At 41.5% G+C, this 14652-nt stretch overlaps 1 protein-coding gene across 1 annotated transcript in view; it reads left to right on the top strand.

The window, feature by feature from the left end:
• Positions 1-13359, top strand: part of SLC38A6 (solute carrier family 38 member 6) — a 459688-nt gene extending 446329 nt beyond the window's left edge. The window contains exon 16 of the mRNA XM_078660337.1: positions 7077-13359. Coding sequence (XP_078516463.1) covers positions 7077-7160 — 84 coding nt within the window. The 3' untranslated portion in view covers positions 7161-13359. The remainder of the gene's footprint in view (positions 1-7076) is intronic.
• The last annotated feature ends 1293 nt before the right edge of the window (positions 13360-14652 follow it).

Genomic DNA, 14652 nt, shown 5'->3' with positions numbered 1-14652 from the left:
CAAATCCCCAGCTACTGTCACTCAACCCAAACAATGAATACACAAATTGGCAGAGGCACACAGGACTGTTAAGCAAGAAAATGCCCACTTTCTAAAAGTGTCATTTAGAAACATACAATATAAAAACCATCTTTACTAAGAGATATATTTTTAAATTCAGAGTTCAGGAAGCCTAAACTCAAATTCTCTATTTTGTTCCCAATGGAAAGTTCTGCTAGTAAAATGTTACAGTGCAGCTCCCATGGCAGTCAACGGGACAGGCAGCCTTTCCATGGTGAAAAATAAAATACACAGTCACTACCAGGACATGTAAATCACACCTGTACATGGCCCAACTTTCACATACAGTGCACCCTGTCCATAGGGGTACCTTGGGCATACCTGAGGGGTGCCTTACAGTAAGAGATTTGGAAGGTTAGGGCCTGGCAAGTGGGTGCACTTTCCACGTCGACATGGCAGTAAAAACTGCTCTCAGACTCTGCAGTGGAAGGTCTGAGACACCTTTGAAAGGCTACTTGTGTGGGTGGAAGAACCAGTGTAGCATCTGATTTACAGGGCCTTGACATACACAGTTCACTGCACTAGGGACTTCCCAGTGAATCAAATACACCACTCATCGAGAACCAATCATAAAACAGTTTACAGTAGGAGCACTTGCACTTTCACTGAACAGCAGTGAGAAAGGGCACAGAGACACTGAACCTGCAAAAAGAAAGCCCAGCATACCATCACAAACAGAAGGTCAGCAAGCAAAAAGCCTGGGGAAACACGCCAGGTCTTACAACAGCAAAATTTAAATGTCTGTGAATGAACTGCAGGTATTTCTGGATATATCAGAATTAGGAAAGCACAAATTAATCAAATTGTTTTTAATTCTGAAGTGAACGGGAAACATTTAAATATGATCAAATCAAGTCAGTACACTAGGCGGTGCCATTTCCACACATTATATTTTGTGTTCTGTATTTTATCATTAAAATCTGCAAATTTAGTGGTCATTTCAATTGAAAATGTGTTGTCTGTAATGGCAGAGTGCTACCACACCATGCATACTCAACACTACGCCACTCCACGCTATAACACTTTATGCCACTCTGTGCCCCTCCACGCCACTCTCTCTACAACGTTCTTCTCCACTCCTCGTCTAGGACACTCCACTCCATGTCACTTTATACCACTTCACTCTGGGCCACTCTGCTCCACTCTGACACTCTGCTCTGGGCCACTCTGCTCCACTATACTCCACTCCACAACACACTACTCCACTCCACAACACACTATTCCACTCTACAACACTCTGTACCACTTTACCATACTCCACGCTACACCTCTTCACTCTGACACTTTACTCACGCTACACAACTCCACTCTGCAACACTCCTCTCCACTGCACTCCACTCTATGCCACTCCACTCCACTCTACGATACTGCACTCCACTCTTTGACACTGCACTTCACTCTTTGGCACTACACTCTACGACACTCTATGCCACCATACACCACTCCTCTCTATGCCACTTGACTCTAGGCCACTCCACGAATCTACTCCACTGTACAACTTTACGCCACTCTACTCTATGCCACTCCCCTCTACACCATTCTCCTCCACACCACTAACCTTCAACTATGCTGAATAGCAGCACCCACGCTCTTGTCCAAAATGGCTAAAATACATTGCAAAATCAATATCTCTTGTATAGGCGACACCTATTGGCTTTGCCCATGTTTATTACATGATGCTGAACGATCTGGGTACATGGTATATCCAAGGATGTTGTAACATCCCTGGTTCAGAAGTATAAAATAATACACTTGAAAAATATTGAATGTTTCCCTCAAGAGCATAGGTTTACTTTTGTGGCAGACTTTCAGATGGTTCTTTTCTAATGTCTGTTTAAGGACCAATTTGCTCCACATGTAAGAGCCAATGGCTGAAATAGATTTGCCTTACCAGAGTTTTTTCCCACGGCTCAGGAATCCTCCAACATCAGTGCCTTTGCATTTACTTACTTTATCCATTTCAATGATGCTGGCAGGTGGACACTATACAGTCGGAGTCCACACCGCCGCCCCGAGGATCTCAGATCCTGACTTAGCGACGGTCGGAGACATGGCTCTTAATGGCGGCAGTGCCGAGCCAGGCACCGCAATCTGGATTTGGATATCCCTTTTAAACAAACTGTTAATGACTAGAACACCGCCATGTACAGGCTGTCGGAACACTGATTGTGGGGGGCCCAAATAGGGCCCCTGTCACTCATGGGCCACTGCAAAGTGGCCCAGGGGCACATGTTGCGCCCCCATGCACCGTAGGCCATGCAGCACATAATGCACATGCTGCATGGTACACGGTGCATGAATGTGCAGGAAGTGCTCCTTTGCACACCGGCTTGTGCTGCAGCACCTTTTCTGGGCTGCAGCACAAGCCGCCGTGTAAAGGAGCACCGTCTAACCACCTGTCACTTCGTAATTGGCCAGTTGGACTGCCACCTGCTTGTCGGGCGGTCTCCTGACTCCCGTGATAGTGGGCAGCGGTCCGACCCTACACTATCCTTTTCAGCCCCTAAGGGTTTTGGCTATGATTGCATAGGTTTCAGCTCTTTTCAGGATTCACAAAATCGAAGAGTATGTCTTGGAAACGGTATTCAACCTTTACTCCGCATCTTTTTTTCCGCTGACTTTCAGGTCATTGACCTCGCATACCATCACTCCGCATTTTTTAACAACACATGTGCATTTACCACGCATGCCTTTACAACGAATTACGTTGTAAAGGCATGTATGGTAAATGCACTTGCGTTGTGAAAAAAACCAGACTTCATGAAGATGGAACCAGGAAGTGTGTGGAACCACGACGACGAGAGAGGTAAGGGGGTTTGGGTTCATTTTTTAGGGGTGGGGTCGTGCTAGGGTAGTGATTGTGTAGTGTAGTGTAGTGTTAGTGTAGTGTAGAGTTGTGGTGGTTGTGTAGTGTAGGGTCGTGCTGGGGGAAGTGTTATAGGGTTTAGGGTAGTGTTGTTGTGTTTGTGTAGTGTAGGGTCATGCTGGGGGTAGTGTTTTAGGGTTTATGGTAGTGTTGTAGTGTTTGTGTAGTGTAGGGTCATGCTGGGGGTAGTGTATTAGGGTTTTGGGTAGTGTTGTAGTGTTTGTGTAGTGTAGGGTCATGCTGGGGGTAGTGTATTAGGGTTTTGGGTAGTGTTGTAGTGTTTGTGTAGTGTAGGGTCATGCTAGGGGTAGTTATGTGGGGTTTCGGGTAGTGTTGTAATGTTTGTGTAGGGTAGGGTCATGCTGGGGTAGTGTATTAGGGTTTAAGGTAGTGTTGTTGTGTTTGTGTAGTGTCGGGTCATGCTGGGGGTAGTGTTTTAGGGTTTAGGGTAGTGTTGTAGTTAGGGTCATGCTGGGGGAAGTGTTATAGGGTTTAGGGTAGTGTTGTAGTGTAGGGTCATGCAGGGGTAGTGTTTTAGGGTTTAGGGTTTAGGGTAGTGTAGTGTTTGTGTAGTGTAGGGTCATGCTGGGGCTAGTGTTTTAGAGTTTAGGGTAGTGTTTGTGTAGTGTAGGGTCATTCAGTTGTAGTGTTTTAGAGTTTAGGGTAGTGTTGTAGTGTTTGTGTAGTGTAGGGTCATGCTGGGTGAAGTGTTTTAAGGTTTAGGGTAGTGTTGAAGTGTTTGTGTAGTGTAGGGTCATGTTGGGTATAGTGTTTTAGGGTTTGGTGTAGTGTTGTAATGTTTGTGTAGGGTCATGCTGGGGGTAGTGTATTAAGGTAGTGTTGTAGTGTTTGTGTAGGGAAGGAAGTAAAGTGCTTTATGGTAGTGTTGGGGGGTCGTGCTGGGTAGTGTAAATGTAGGAAAAGGACTGTTACGGTTGGGTGGTGCAGGGGTACTACATTAGAGTGTAGGGTAGGGTAGGGTACTCTTACTTACCTTTACAACTTTTATAACGAGTATACCTTTAACATGCATGCCTTTGCGTTGTAAAGGCATGCGTGGTAAAGGCATATTCGTTGTAAAAGTTTTCGTTGTCTTAATTTGCGGAGTAATAGTACTTGCGGTATTTGTTTTTGCAGAGTGATGGTATGCGGGGTATTTGTGTGCGGAATAACGTCACATATTCCTTGGAAACACCTGGAGAAGTCAAAGATTTTGATCATTTTCCTACTCCCTTGATTACTGCCCATGGTGTAGACAATGTACCAGTGGGTAGGAAATGTGCTTTTCTACATTGACCCTTAGAAAAAGTTCTAAATATTTGCTCTAACCTCTCTGCTGCCCAAAATCTCTTCCAGTTTCATGGCTTCCATTCATATCACAAAGAAAGAAACAACATCTCAAGCATTCAGCTACACAGAAATACCAAAGACCTATACCATCTCCTCACTCCATGTACTTAAACCTAATCAGAACCCAGGTGGCCTTTGCCCTGATGACACCACCTTCAAACATCAGGAGTCACTTGATCAAACCAAAACTACATTCATAAGCAGATGCCTACATCTAAGGAAAATGCCGACTAGTCTAAAACACTCTGTTGTCACCCACTCTCGTCCCTGCTGATCGGAACAACTACCATCTCGTTGCAAGCCTCCCATGGATTTCTAAAATTATGGAGAAGGCAGTCACTTTTGAGATTCAGTGCCACCCCTAGTGAACTTTACCCAATCTGCCTTCTGTCCCACATGAGGCCAAAACATCCATATTAAATGCATGTTGTGACATCTTATAAATGGCTGATCAAGGTTCACTTAGCATGCTGATCCTCCTCGACATGTCTGCTGCTTTTGATACAGTGGACCTCTAAATTCCCTTACACAGACTTCAGTATCTGACCCAGTCAGTTGCCCTTGCTACAGATAAATCCCTTGAATGGTTCAAATCCTTCCTCAAAAGGAATTCATAATAAGTCCAACGTGGAAGGTTTGCCTCTCCTCCTGCCCAGTGATCTACGTAGTACTCCATGGTCCTCCATTGCCCCACTTACTCCTCAACATGTATGTGGTGAAGCTCCTAATGGAGCTCATTCACTCCCTCAACTTCGTATTCCATGCCTGTGCAGATGGCATGCAAACATACTTTCGTGTCACAAATTTAGAGACCCAAATTAAGATGTATGTACAGACCTGAAAGCAGTTGAGACCTGGAAGAGTCACTACAGCCTTAAAGCTCAATGACACTAAGACGGAACTCCTAGTATTAGTCCCCCAACCTCCTGAAGACAATTGACACCATTTGTCCACTTTCAGTCTTCTTCTGAGAAATTATGCTTATTAAAACTAAGGCTAAAAACCTAGGTACCCTCTGAAATGCTGATCTAAGCCTCAACTCCAAAATCGGGGCAGTGGTGAAATCCTCATTCCGCCAACCAACTTAAAAGACTTCAAAAGGTCTAAAGCACTTCTCTACACCTCACCTATGACCTGGGGAAAAAATAAAACATCACCCGGCATTGCAGGACCTTCCACTAGCTGGTGGCACAGAACAGGATTGCGTTCAAGGCGCTCTCACTCAAATTCAAATTCCTTGATGGCTCAGCACCTAAATACCTATATAACAAAATCAGTGGTACACCCAGGCCAGGCCACTCAGCTATAAAAACCTAAATTCCCTTGTGGTCCCTAAAACGAGTAGACATTAGTCTATGCCTGAACAACTTGCCTGAACACCTAAGTATCTCTGTCATTCAGAAAACAGATGAACACCGTTTTTATTCCTCTCTTTGATTTCCCCCCTGAACTCGCCCCCCACCCATTGGCCTGATTCACCGCTTGCTGTCTTGCCAGCAACTAGAAGCAATTCAGTTGTGCAGGGTGCGCTATACAAAATAAACAAGCCTTTTCATTCCAGGGTGAAAACAGTATTCTGTGTGGGGAAAGGCCTTCCCTGTCACCCCATACGGGTATGTTTGCTTCACTTTATAGTCAATTACACAAGTAATTTGTACTTCTAATGTTAAGTGTGCAAATGTGGTTGATAAACTGTTGTGAATGTTTGTTACTACCCATAAATGTATGATACTGCAGGTGTACGCTAAGTTTGCAATCGCCTCCCCTTCATTAGGTGCAGTCCACCCTAACCACATGCTAACAGTAGGTAAAAATCTGCCATGAAGGAAAAAGATTATCCTGTTGTAATTGGATACTTAGACTCAGTGTTTACAAATTTCGGTCTTGCATCCAGCTTTATGTGGCCTACATCTACAAAAATGTTGAGTTGTGGCAAGTGTTATCATTTACCTGAAATATCATGAAGACCATATTTCTGCAGATTCGTAGAGTCCCTTTCTAGTCACACTTCATTTTCTAACTTGCAGGGATGGTCGTGATAGACCACTTCACCTGAGTGATTAGGTTTCCCAGATCCATACTTCAGTAAATCTTCGCCTCCTCCAGTCCAGGTTTTTTTCTTTGCATTCTGGGACTTGTAGTCCTGGTTATATAATTGGAGCTACAGGACTACTACTAGTCCTAGAATAGGCCTCGGAAAACTTGAGATGTCTGCTTCACATACACTAACTATGTGCGCTCGCAGGGAACGTGTCTTGCTGTGTGGTTGAGAATAACCCCACAATGCTATTTGCTTTTGAAACCCGACGCTTTTCACCTCATTTTATTATATCCTTTGTTTTATGTCTCTGAACATTGTGGAGGTCCCACGTATCCCAATGCTCGATATTAATAGTACCTATTTTGGAACTTCTCTGTTTAACGCAGCTGGACTCCAAGGCTGCTGCATGGAGAACGGCCCAAGCTTAGTAATTTGCTCACAGATGCGGTGTCACGTGACCTTGTTTAAGAGCTGCTGTATTTTTTTTATGGGAATTCAGTTTGTGCTCTAATGAGCCAGAAATGCCCATTTGAAGGGTTTTTGGAACTCTCTGTACAGATTATACTGTGGGGACCGGCTCTGGAGAATGTGTTTATTTTCACAAGAGGGGAATTCGCATCCCACCTTTTAAATCCTCATCAACAAAGGGAGGGTGTGATTCCTTTACTTAGCGAAGTACTTAATGGCTGTTCTCAGAAGTGTAAATTGGTTCCTGGCACAGGGCGTTCATTTGTGTTTGTTTTCTCTTTGTCTCCGCAGGCCTCGGCATTGCTTGCTTTTGGCATTTGCGTCGGTGTCTCCAGTCTAACCCTAATCACCTTGAATTGGATTAACAAGGAATGAAAGCATCACCTGGGCAGCCCATTCGGCGGGATTTGGGCAACCTCAGTGCAAGCAAAGGTGGCCAAACAGCGAGTGTGAATCTGCTGAAACTTGTTCTTTCCACTGCACAGATCCTAAATGAGAAAAGAGACCACGAAACCGGCGGTTTATATTTTTATGTTTACATCACGTTTACAATCGTACAAAATAAATAGTGCAATCGAAACCAGTTTATGGATATACTAATATATGTAGCATTATTACTCTACTTGTTTTGTAGGACACCTTTCTTCTGACTCTGTGGTGTTCTCTAAAGTTGCACCATGCCATTCAAGTTTACTTGACCAATGCAGGTTTTCTAGAAGGGCACATGAGAATGCAGTCCTATGCACGTATTTTATTTTTCTACAACAAAACACAACTTGAACGTCTCAATGAAACCGGACCATTGGGCAGCTCTCTAATGCACTTCTTTTAATCTTGTGGGACTTTTGCTGAGTAGCCTAGTATTGCTCTTCCTTCAATGTACGATGCTGACAGCAGTACCTTCCACTTCCGTACTGCTTTTGTTGTGATGTACAACCAGTGCTTAATTTGAGCCCGTGTTTGCAGGTGGGGCCCACCCTACTAATTTCTGAGAGCCTCCACTTATTTTCCCTGGTCAGATTTCGACCCCCGAGCAGAAGAGAGAAAAACACAAAGCTGGAGGAAGAGAAAGACCGACAAAGAAAAATAGTGCCAACTAAATAAAGCAGGGATGGAAAAGAACTGGAAAGAGTGAGATAAAGGAACAGGGAGTATCTGGTGTTTGATTAAAGAGGCATGAGTAACAAACAAGAACACACAGCCTTGGTATTCGGCAAACGGATATGTGAGTGCTGGCTGCATCCTACTGAGCAAAACTTTGGGCCTTGGCACCTGCAAATTAGCATTAGGCACAATCATTGTCCACAGTGCTGGTAGACTCAAAGTAACTTCAGTTCCTGCAATGAAAATGAATACTAAACTGATTAATGAGCATTGAAGGAAATATAGCCTCACGAGGGCTCTTCGTGCCTTGTATATAGTATGCAATACAAAAAAGTGAACCTTGCATTCTTTCGTTGGCAATCTGGAGTCCAACCATTACGTTGTCAATCTCCTCCATGAAGACAGCGCAAAACCACGACAATCTGCTTCTGATAAACTACGCTGCCATAGGTTCCCTGATAGATTGCTGTTGTATTGCTTTTCTGATATCGAAACTTGTTCCACCTATGTCACAAGCTTGTAACAAAATGTTGTGAATTAGTGCTGCTTTTTCACATTTGTCTCAAATTTGCATGTACTGATTGTCTCATACGGCAACTGATGTTTCTCAGTGTATCACTGCACTATCGCGGCTGCATTGGTGCACAAGCATGTGCACAGAGTGTAATATGGTATTTATTACCATTGTTGAACGTGAGGAGGGGACAAGACTCAAAAACTACAAAGGTTCAAATGGGACATGATGCCTCTAATCCAGACTCTACATTATTAATCTGCATATTCCTCCCAGTCGATGTGTCTGTGGGGTTTATGGCATGCTGTTTTTCACGTGTAATAGTTATATACAAAGCTATTTAACAGGAATTCAGAAAGGAGGGGTTTAAATATTTTCAGTCACATTTACAGGCCTACTTTATATCAGTAGAGTTGTATTTTTTTCTGTTACTGTGATGTGATCACATTAATTAGTCTGCAGTGTTGCAATAACATCGAAATTGACCTTTGCCCTGTAGCAATAAATGGGTAAATGTACATTTCTTACAACGGTATTCCACTAACATCTATTATTTGTTAGCTAAGTACCTTTATATATATATATGTACCATGCACATACAGCACAGATAAGAGGCTCTGTATACTGAGCTTACCGAGGAACACCACTCTTCCTAATTCAATGTACCTCTCCAAAATAACACTTACCATATTATACCAGAACCTACCCAAAACTACCCCCCAAAATGGATTTAAAGGGATACTGTAGAAAACCAGCACCTACCCAACAATGGACCCCTAAATTGATTTAAAGGGATACTGTGGAAACGATGACACCATTATCGTGTTTACCTCATATACATACCCCATGCCATGCAATATATTTGGAAATGAGTTTAAACTGTCATTTTATGTTCTCATTTGTCCAAAAGGTGGTGTGTTAGAGCTATATAAATACTGTAATTTGGGGTTTTATGATGCCCGCTGGCTTCTGTAGGAGGGTTCGACTGCTCACTTTTGCTCTGCGTTCCGGGAGAGTAGATGGTAGCATCTCTCCTCTCTAGATATGTAGGTTATAAGAATACAAAGGGAGATTCTTAGCTGACTTTTTTCACAACACATGCTAGTGTTCTATATCTACAGATTAAAATAAAGGGAAGTTTCATTGTATGTTTACACAGGGGTATGTGCAATCTATTTCTTCTGATAAGGCGCACCATGGTTCACAGTACTGGAAACTGTTGCATGTAACCTTTTTGAGGGATGGCTAACAGTGATTAATATGGCACTTGCACTCACTGTACCTTCAAGCTGTTGAAATACTGCATATTTTAGTTTATTTGCGTATTTTTTGTTGAACCCTAAAGTATGCAAATACAATACGTTTGTTAACACAAGAATACATAACAGCCATATAAGAGAGTTAACTATGAAAACAACGTGAAATATGTTGTATGACAAGACAGGGTATTATACACCATTTGGAAAGTCTGTTATCAGGTAATAGCTGCTTAGTAAGTTTGTGAACAACTAATGGAGAACAGGAGGTTTCTGTTAATACTACCTCAAAATAGACTGGGGAGAGCTTAGGTCCAAATTGGTTAGCAACATACTCAGGATGATCATACGTGGGCATTGCTTGCTTTTGGGATTTCAATATTTATGGTTAAATAAATTGCTGCATGTCGCGACATAATGTGGCTAAGACCAAAAGAAGATTTTAGGGGAGAGGATTTGGTGCTACGGCAGAGCTGACGGCTTTGAAACTGTGGAACTATTTTCGAGTCTTGGTATCAGCTCAGCAGCCTGTGATTCTGGGCAAATCACTTAATATCCTCGTGCCTCAATGACAACAAAGCTTAATCTTGCCTTGTGTAATGTAACTGTTGCCTATGTAAAGCGCACAAATAACTTTGGTTCGAGTTTGCATTCCAAAAATGAAAGAAAAAGAAAAGATGTTTCACGGTATCCTCAGAAATGGAGCCCCAATCTACTGACCATATTCCATAAGATTGAGAAGACCACAGTTAGCCTGAAAAAGCTCTACCATAGGCTGTATGTACCATGATCATCAATATCCTATGATTATTTTACATACAGCATCTTTGTCAGGTATGGCACCTGTTCTCTGTATGCACCATGCTGAAACGGCACCATAGTGCATCCTTGAAGCTCTCAGGGCCTGATTTGTAATAGGCCTTCTTCCTTGTGGCGGAGGCTCGCAGTTGTGGGGCAGTCTCCGTACTCAGAAGGAATCCCACATTGAGAATTCTCATTGTGGATATTTTGCCCTGAGTGCAGAGACTCCCTGACAACTGCAGAGCGTCCGCCATGAGTGTGGAGGCCCTTGGGGAATCAGGCCCATTGTGTACAGCTGGAAAACCCTATCCCTAAAAAAGGCAACAACACCTGTGCGTACGCCTAGGAAAGTGCCAAGTGACAGAGGCATCTCATTCTGCAGTCTGCAGGCTTCATTAGACCATCCGTCTCCGACAGCCATGAACCCACCATCTGTGCCTTCCCCCATCCCTCTCAAACACATACACACAGACACACACACACACACACACACACATTCCCTAGTGGAAACTATCCAGCTAATAGCGGATAGAGTGGATTTGCTCTGGAGTGGTACAAACTCACCCAGTACATAAGGTTTGGATAGGGGACTTGTGGTGTTGTCTTTAACAACAATTTATTTATAGTGTAGAAAACATCCTTTTCCTCCCTACACCACTAGACATGATACTTAATCTCCAATTCTTTGCATTGCCATATTGCAATGTACACTTTCCTCGTGTTGCACTGATAGGTGAGGTAAAATCCTGCCTACAACATCTCTTAAGTGCATTAGTTCCTTCCACTAGCAAATCAGAAAACCCATTTTCTCTGAAGTCAGTTTTCAGTGTTTGAAGATTACACAATAACAGCACCTGTACCAGAACAATTGTTGTTTCTACTGATTGTCAGTATTAATCTTTATTCGGTAAATAAACTCACCATAAAAGAATGCAGATCAACAGACAATAAAATCAAATTCATAGTTGATAAAAGCTAGCAGTATAATTGCTCATAAGACTGTGAACATTAATACAATTAATCAGGTCTAGTACTCCTAGACACCCAAACAGCTCATAAAAAGCATTGAACAGAAAAAACTAAATCTCAATCAGGAGCGTCTTAAGATACATCAGGGTAGGCCTAACTTGTTCCAAATTCAAAGATTTCAACAAGGGAATTAAAATCTACAGAATGCTCATTTGTATACTAGTAACAAAACATATCATCATTTGCAACTGAAATGTACGGTTCACACATCCGGAGCATTATTTTCCACTAGCCGCATCAGTTCTTCATCATGTAAAATTAGTGCTCTTTGAAGCCCTAGGCCAGGTTGGAGCATCAGTTCCTACACTATGATTCAGTTGTCTTTTGTAATGGCAGAAATGATCTGTGTAGGACAGACAGAGACACTGCCTTCCATAGAACAACAACAGTGCATTAGACAGACACCATTAGCAAGCTGACAGAAAGCAGGAACCAAAAAGCAGTAATGTGCAGTTATTCTCTCAAATGCACACAGGAAGGACAGCAACATGTACACTTTGACACACAATGTTGATGTTCTTTTAGAGAAGTTTATTATTTTCTATAAAACAAAATCGCAGTATACCACAAAATAATTGTATGCATTAGACACTATACAATGTAGAATATTATTGCACCTCACAAATAAGAGGTGTATAACTGCTGCTGTCGCAAAGGAAGGGATAAAATGTGTATGGACTCTCCTTTAGATGGGGGTGTACCAATATAGGTATAAAGACACTTGCGAATACACAAGAAAACGGAAGATAATACAAAGCCGATCTGCAAATCAACCCATTAACTCACATGAAAACAAAAAATGTAGATATAAAAATTCACACTAAATTGAAACACATTTTCCAAACAATTCCAAATGTGCAACAAGGATATTTCACGCATTGCCACTTTATAAAGTTCTTATATTCAATCATCTACTGAAAAAATTTGTTAGATTTTCACAGTATAAAATGTTTTTTTCCATGCTACTTTCCGAAGATATTAGTGAAAGTGGGGTTATATAACCGGTTTAAACCTGCTCTATAAGGAAATGTATCATATTGCTGTTTTATAGTGCTTTCTAAACCATTTATAAAAGCTCTTTGTGATATCTCCTCTTTGTTGAGGTTACCATCGAAAAAAAAAAAAAAAGAAACCAACAAAGGGGTGCATTGTCCTCCTCCACTCACAATACACAAAAATAGGCAGGTAGCCTTTCTTTTCTGTGTGGTCTGAAATCAAGGAGTGGTTATTGTACCGGAAACAGGGCAAAACAATTGAGGAACAAGGGCAATTCTAAAATTTCCTAAAGACCCTTCATCACGTAACTCCTATCACAGAAGTTATAATGTACAAATTTTGGCATTTCTGTACTTCGAGGGTGAGAATTGAGGTGCTGTATGACCGGTTTGGCCCAAACTTTAATTTTCAAATACTTTGTGTAGGCTTGAATGCACTTCAATTAGTGTCTCTGAGAATGCTGCAATCCCTTTGAACCCAATTCAATATTATATGTTGGATAGAAAAAAAGTTTGTTTTGTAGCTTAAGCACTCATTTTAGATTTTAATCTCAGTTGGCGGACATTAAACACACTAACCAATTAATATGCTGTCTTGTATATTAAAGAATGTATTCTGATCTTTGTTTGACACCTAGGGAGATGTGAAATGTTTTTTCACTGTAATGCTAGGTATGAGAACATAATATGATTCTAATGCTTTCACCCATTCCAGTATTAATTTATGATAATTAACTGTGTAAAGTTGTTGAAATCTTTTATCAGTGTTCTTCCAAATCTTGTTTTGTAACTTGGACTTTGTTTTGTTCAAGTCTTTTAAGTCATGTTTTGGACTAGATGTCAAATTGATTTCAACAATAAAATACTAAAATGTTTATGTTCACCATTTCAATGTTTTCTTTGCACCATAATGGGATCGTTGTATACACATCCTTATTCATCCTACTCAAAATATTTCACCTCTTGCTTAAGTGGATAGTCATCAGACATATATTTGTTCTTCAGATCTAATTACATCTTTGGCCTTTCATACACTTCTATCCCTATACCTTAATCTTTGGTAGGAAGTTCCTCTTTGTCTCGCATATGGGCAGTCACTTCAAGTGAAGCTGTTGGTGGCTCTCTGTTGCTTTGGTATGTAGCCAAAATCCATGTTTTGAGTTTATAACATTTTTTTTGTAATCAGTAAGTTTTTCAAAAAGACCGAACTTTAGGAAGCCATTCATTTAAACCCCAGATTCAAGGTCTTGTCTATCCTTACCTCAGTGGTAAAAGTTGATGACTGTGACGTCAAATGATTTTAGTAAAATATTGCATACTGCTGTAGTCTCATGTGTTTATATTTGTAAAGCATGGTTTTAACCCTTGGGTAAGGGCGGCACAGCCCATACATGGATAAGAAGCTGATAGCTAGTGTTACAAATCAGTGCACTGGTAAGGCGAGGGTGAAGGAGATGAGGCTACCATGAAAAGTTGGTATTTTAAGTGTAAGTTGTGCTAATGAGAGGCTGGTGAAAAGTGCATTTTGTAATTCAAGTTCTGCTGTGTCCATTTCATGGACTAGGTTTTAGATATCATTCATTATAAAAAAGTATATGATGTTGCTTAGGGTTTGTAGATGGTGATTAGCAGACTTAGATATTGCTTTGATGTGCGTGTCAAGGTTGAGATTTCAATCTAGGATGATGTCCAAGGATTTTGCCATGCAGGGTATGGATGTTAACTAACTCTGTTAAGTTGTTTGGTTCATTCTGTTGCTAGCTTGCAGCTTTGTTTGGTAATGGTGATGAGGAACCTTGATTCTTGAGAGTTGAGGTTGAGATTTGTGCTTTTCTGTCACAACTTGATATCTGACATGCACTTGAATGCTATTTACACTGTCCAATGTCAGATACAGCGAGCTTTCATAAGCATATTAATAAATTAAAATAATGTGTTTCCGCAAAAGATTGATTTAACATAAAGGTACACCAGGTTGGGGGCCAGGATGAAGCCCGGTGGCTCACTAAAAAGTGAAGCATGAATTTTGATGGTGAGTTACCATTTTGCTCTAGTTGAATTCTGTTAGAAAGGTAGGATTGAAACCATTGAAGAACATTGTCTTAAACACCAGTTCACTCTCTGGGAGGAATGTTGAGGATGTCATGGTGGAGCCTGTCAAATACTGA

The sequence above is a fragment of the Lissotriton helveticus genome, chromosome 9 (genome assembly GCF_964261635.1).
Source record: "Lissotriton helveticus chromosome 9, aLisHel1.1, whole genome shotgun sequence".
In the NCBI taxonomy this organism is placed as follows: Eukaryota; Metazoa; Chordata; class Amphibia; order Caudata; family Salamandridae; genus Lissotriton; species Lissotriton helveticus.
The sequence above is the reverse complement of the archived record's forward strand: the minus strand, read 5'-3'. Positions and strand labels throughout refer to the sequence as shown.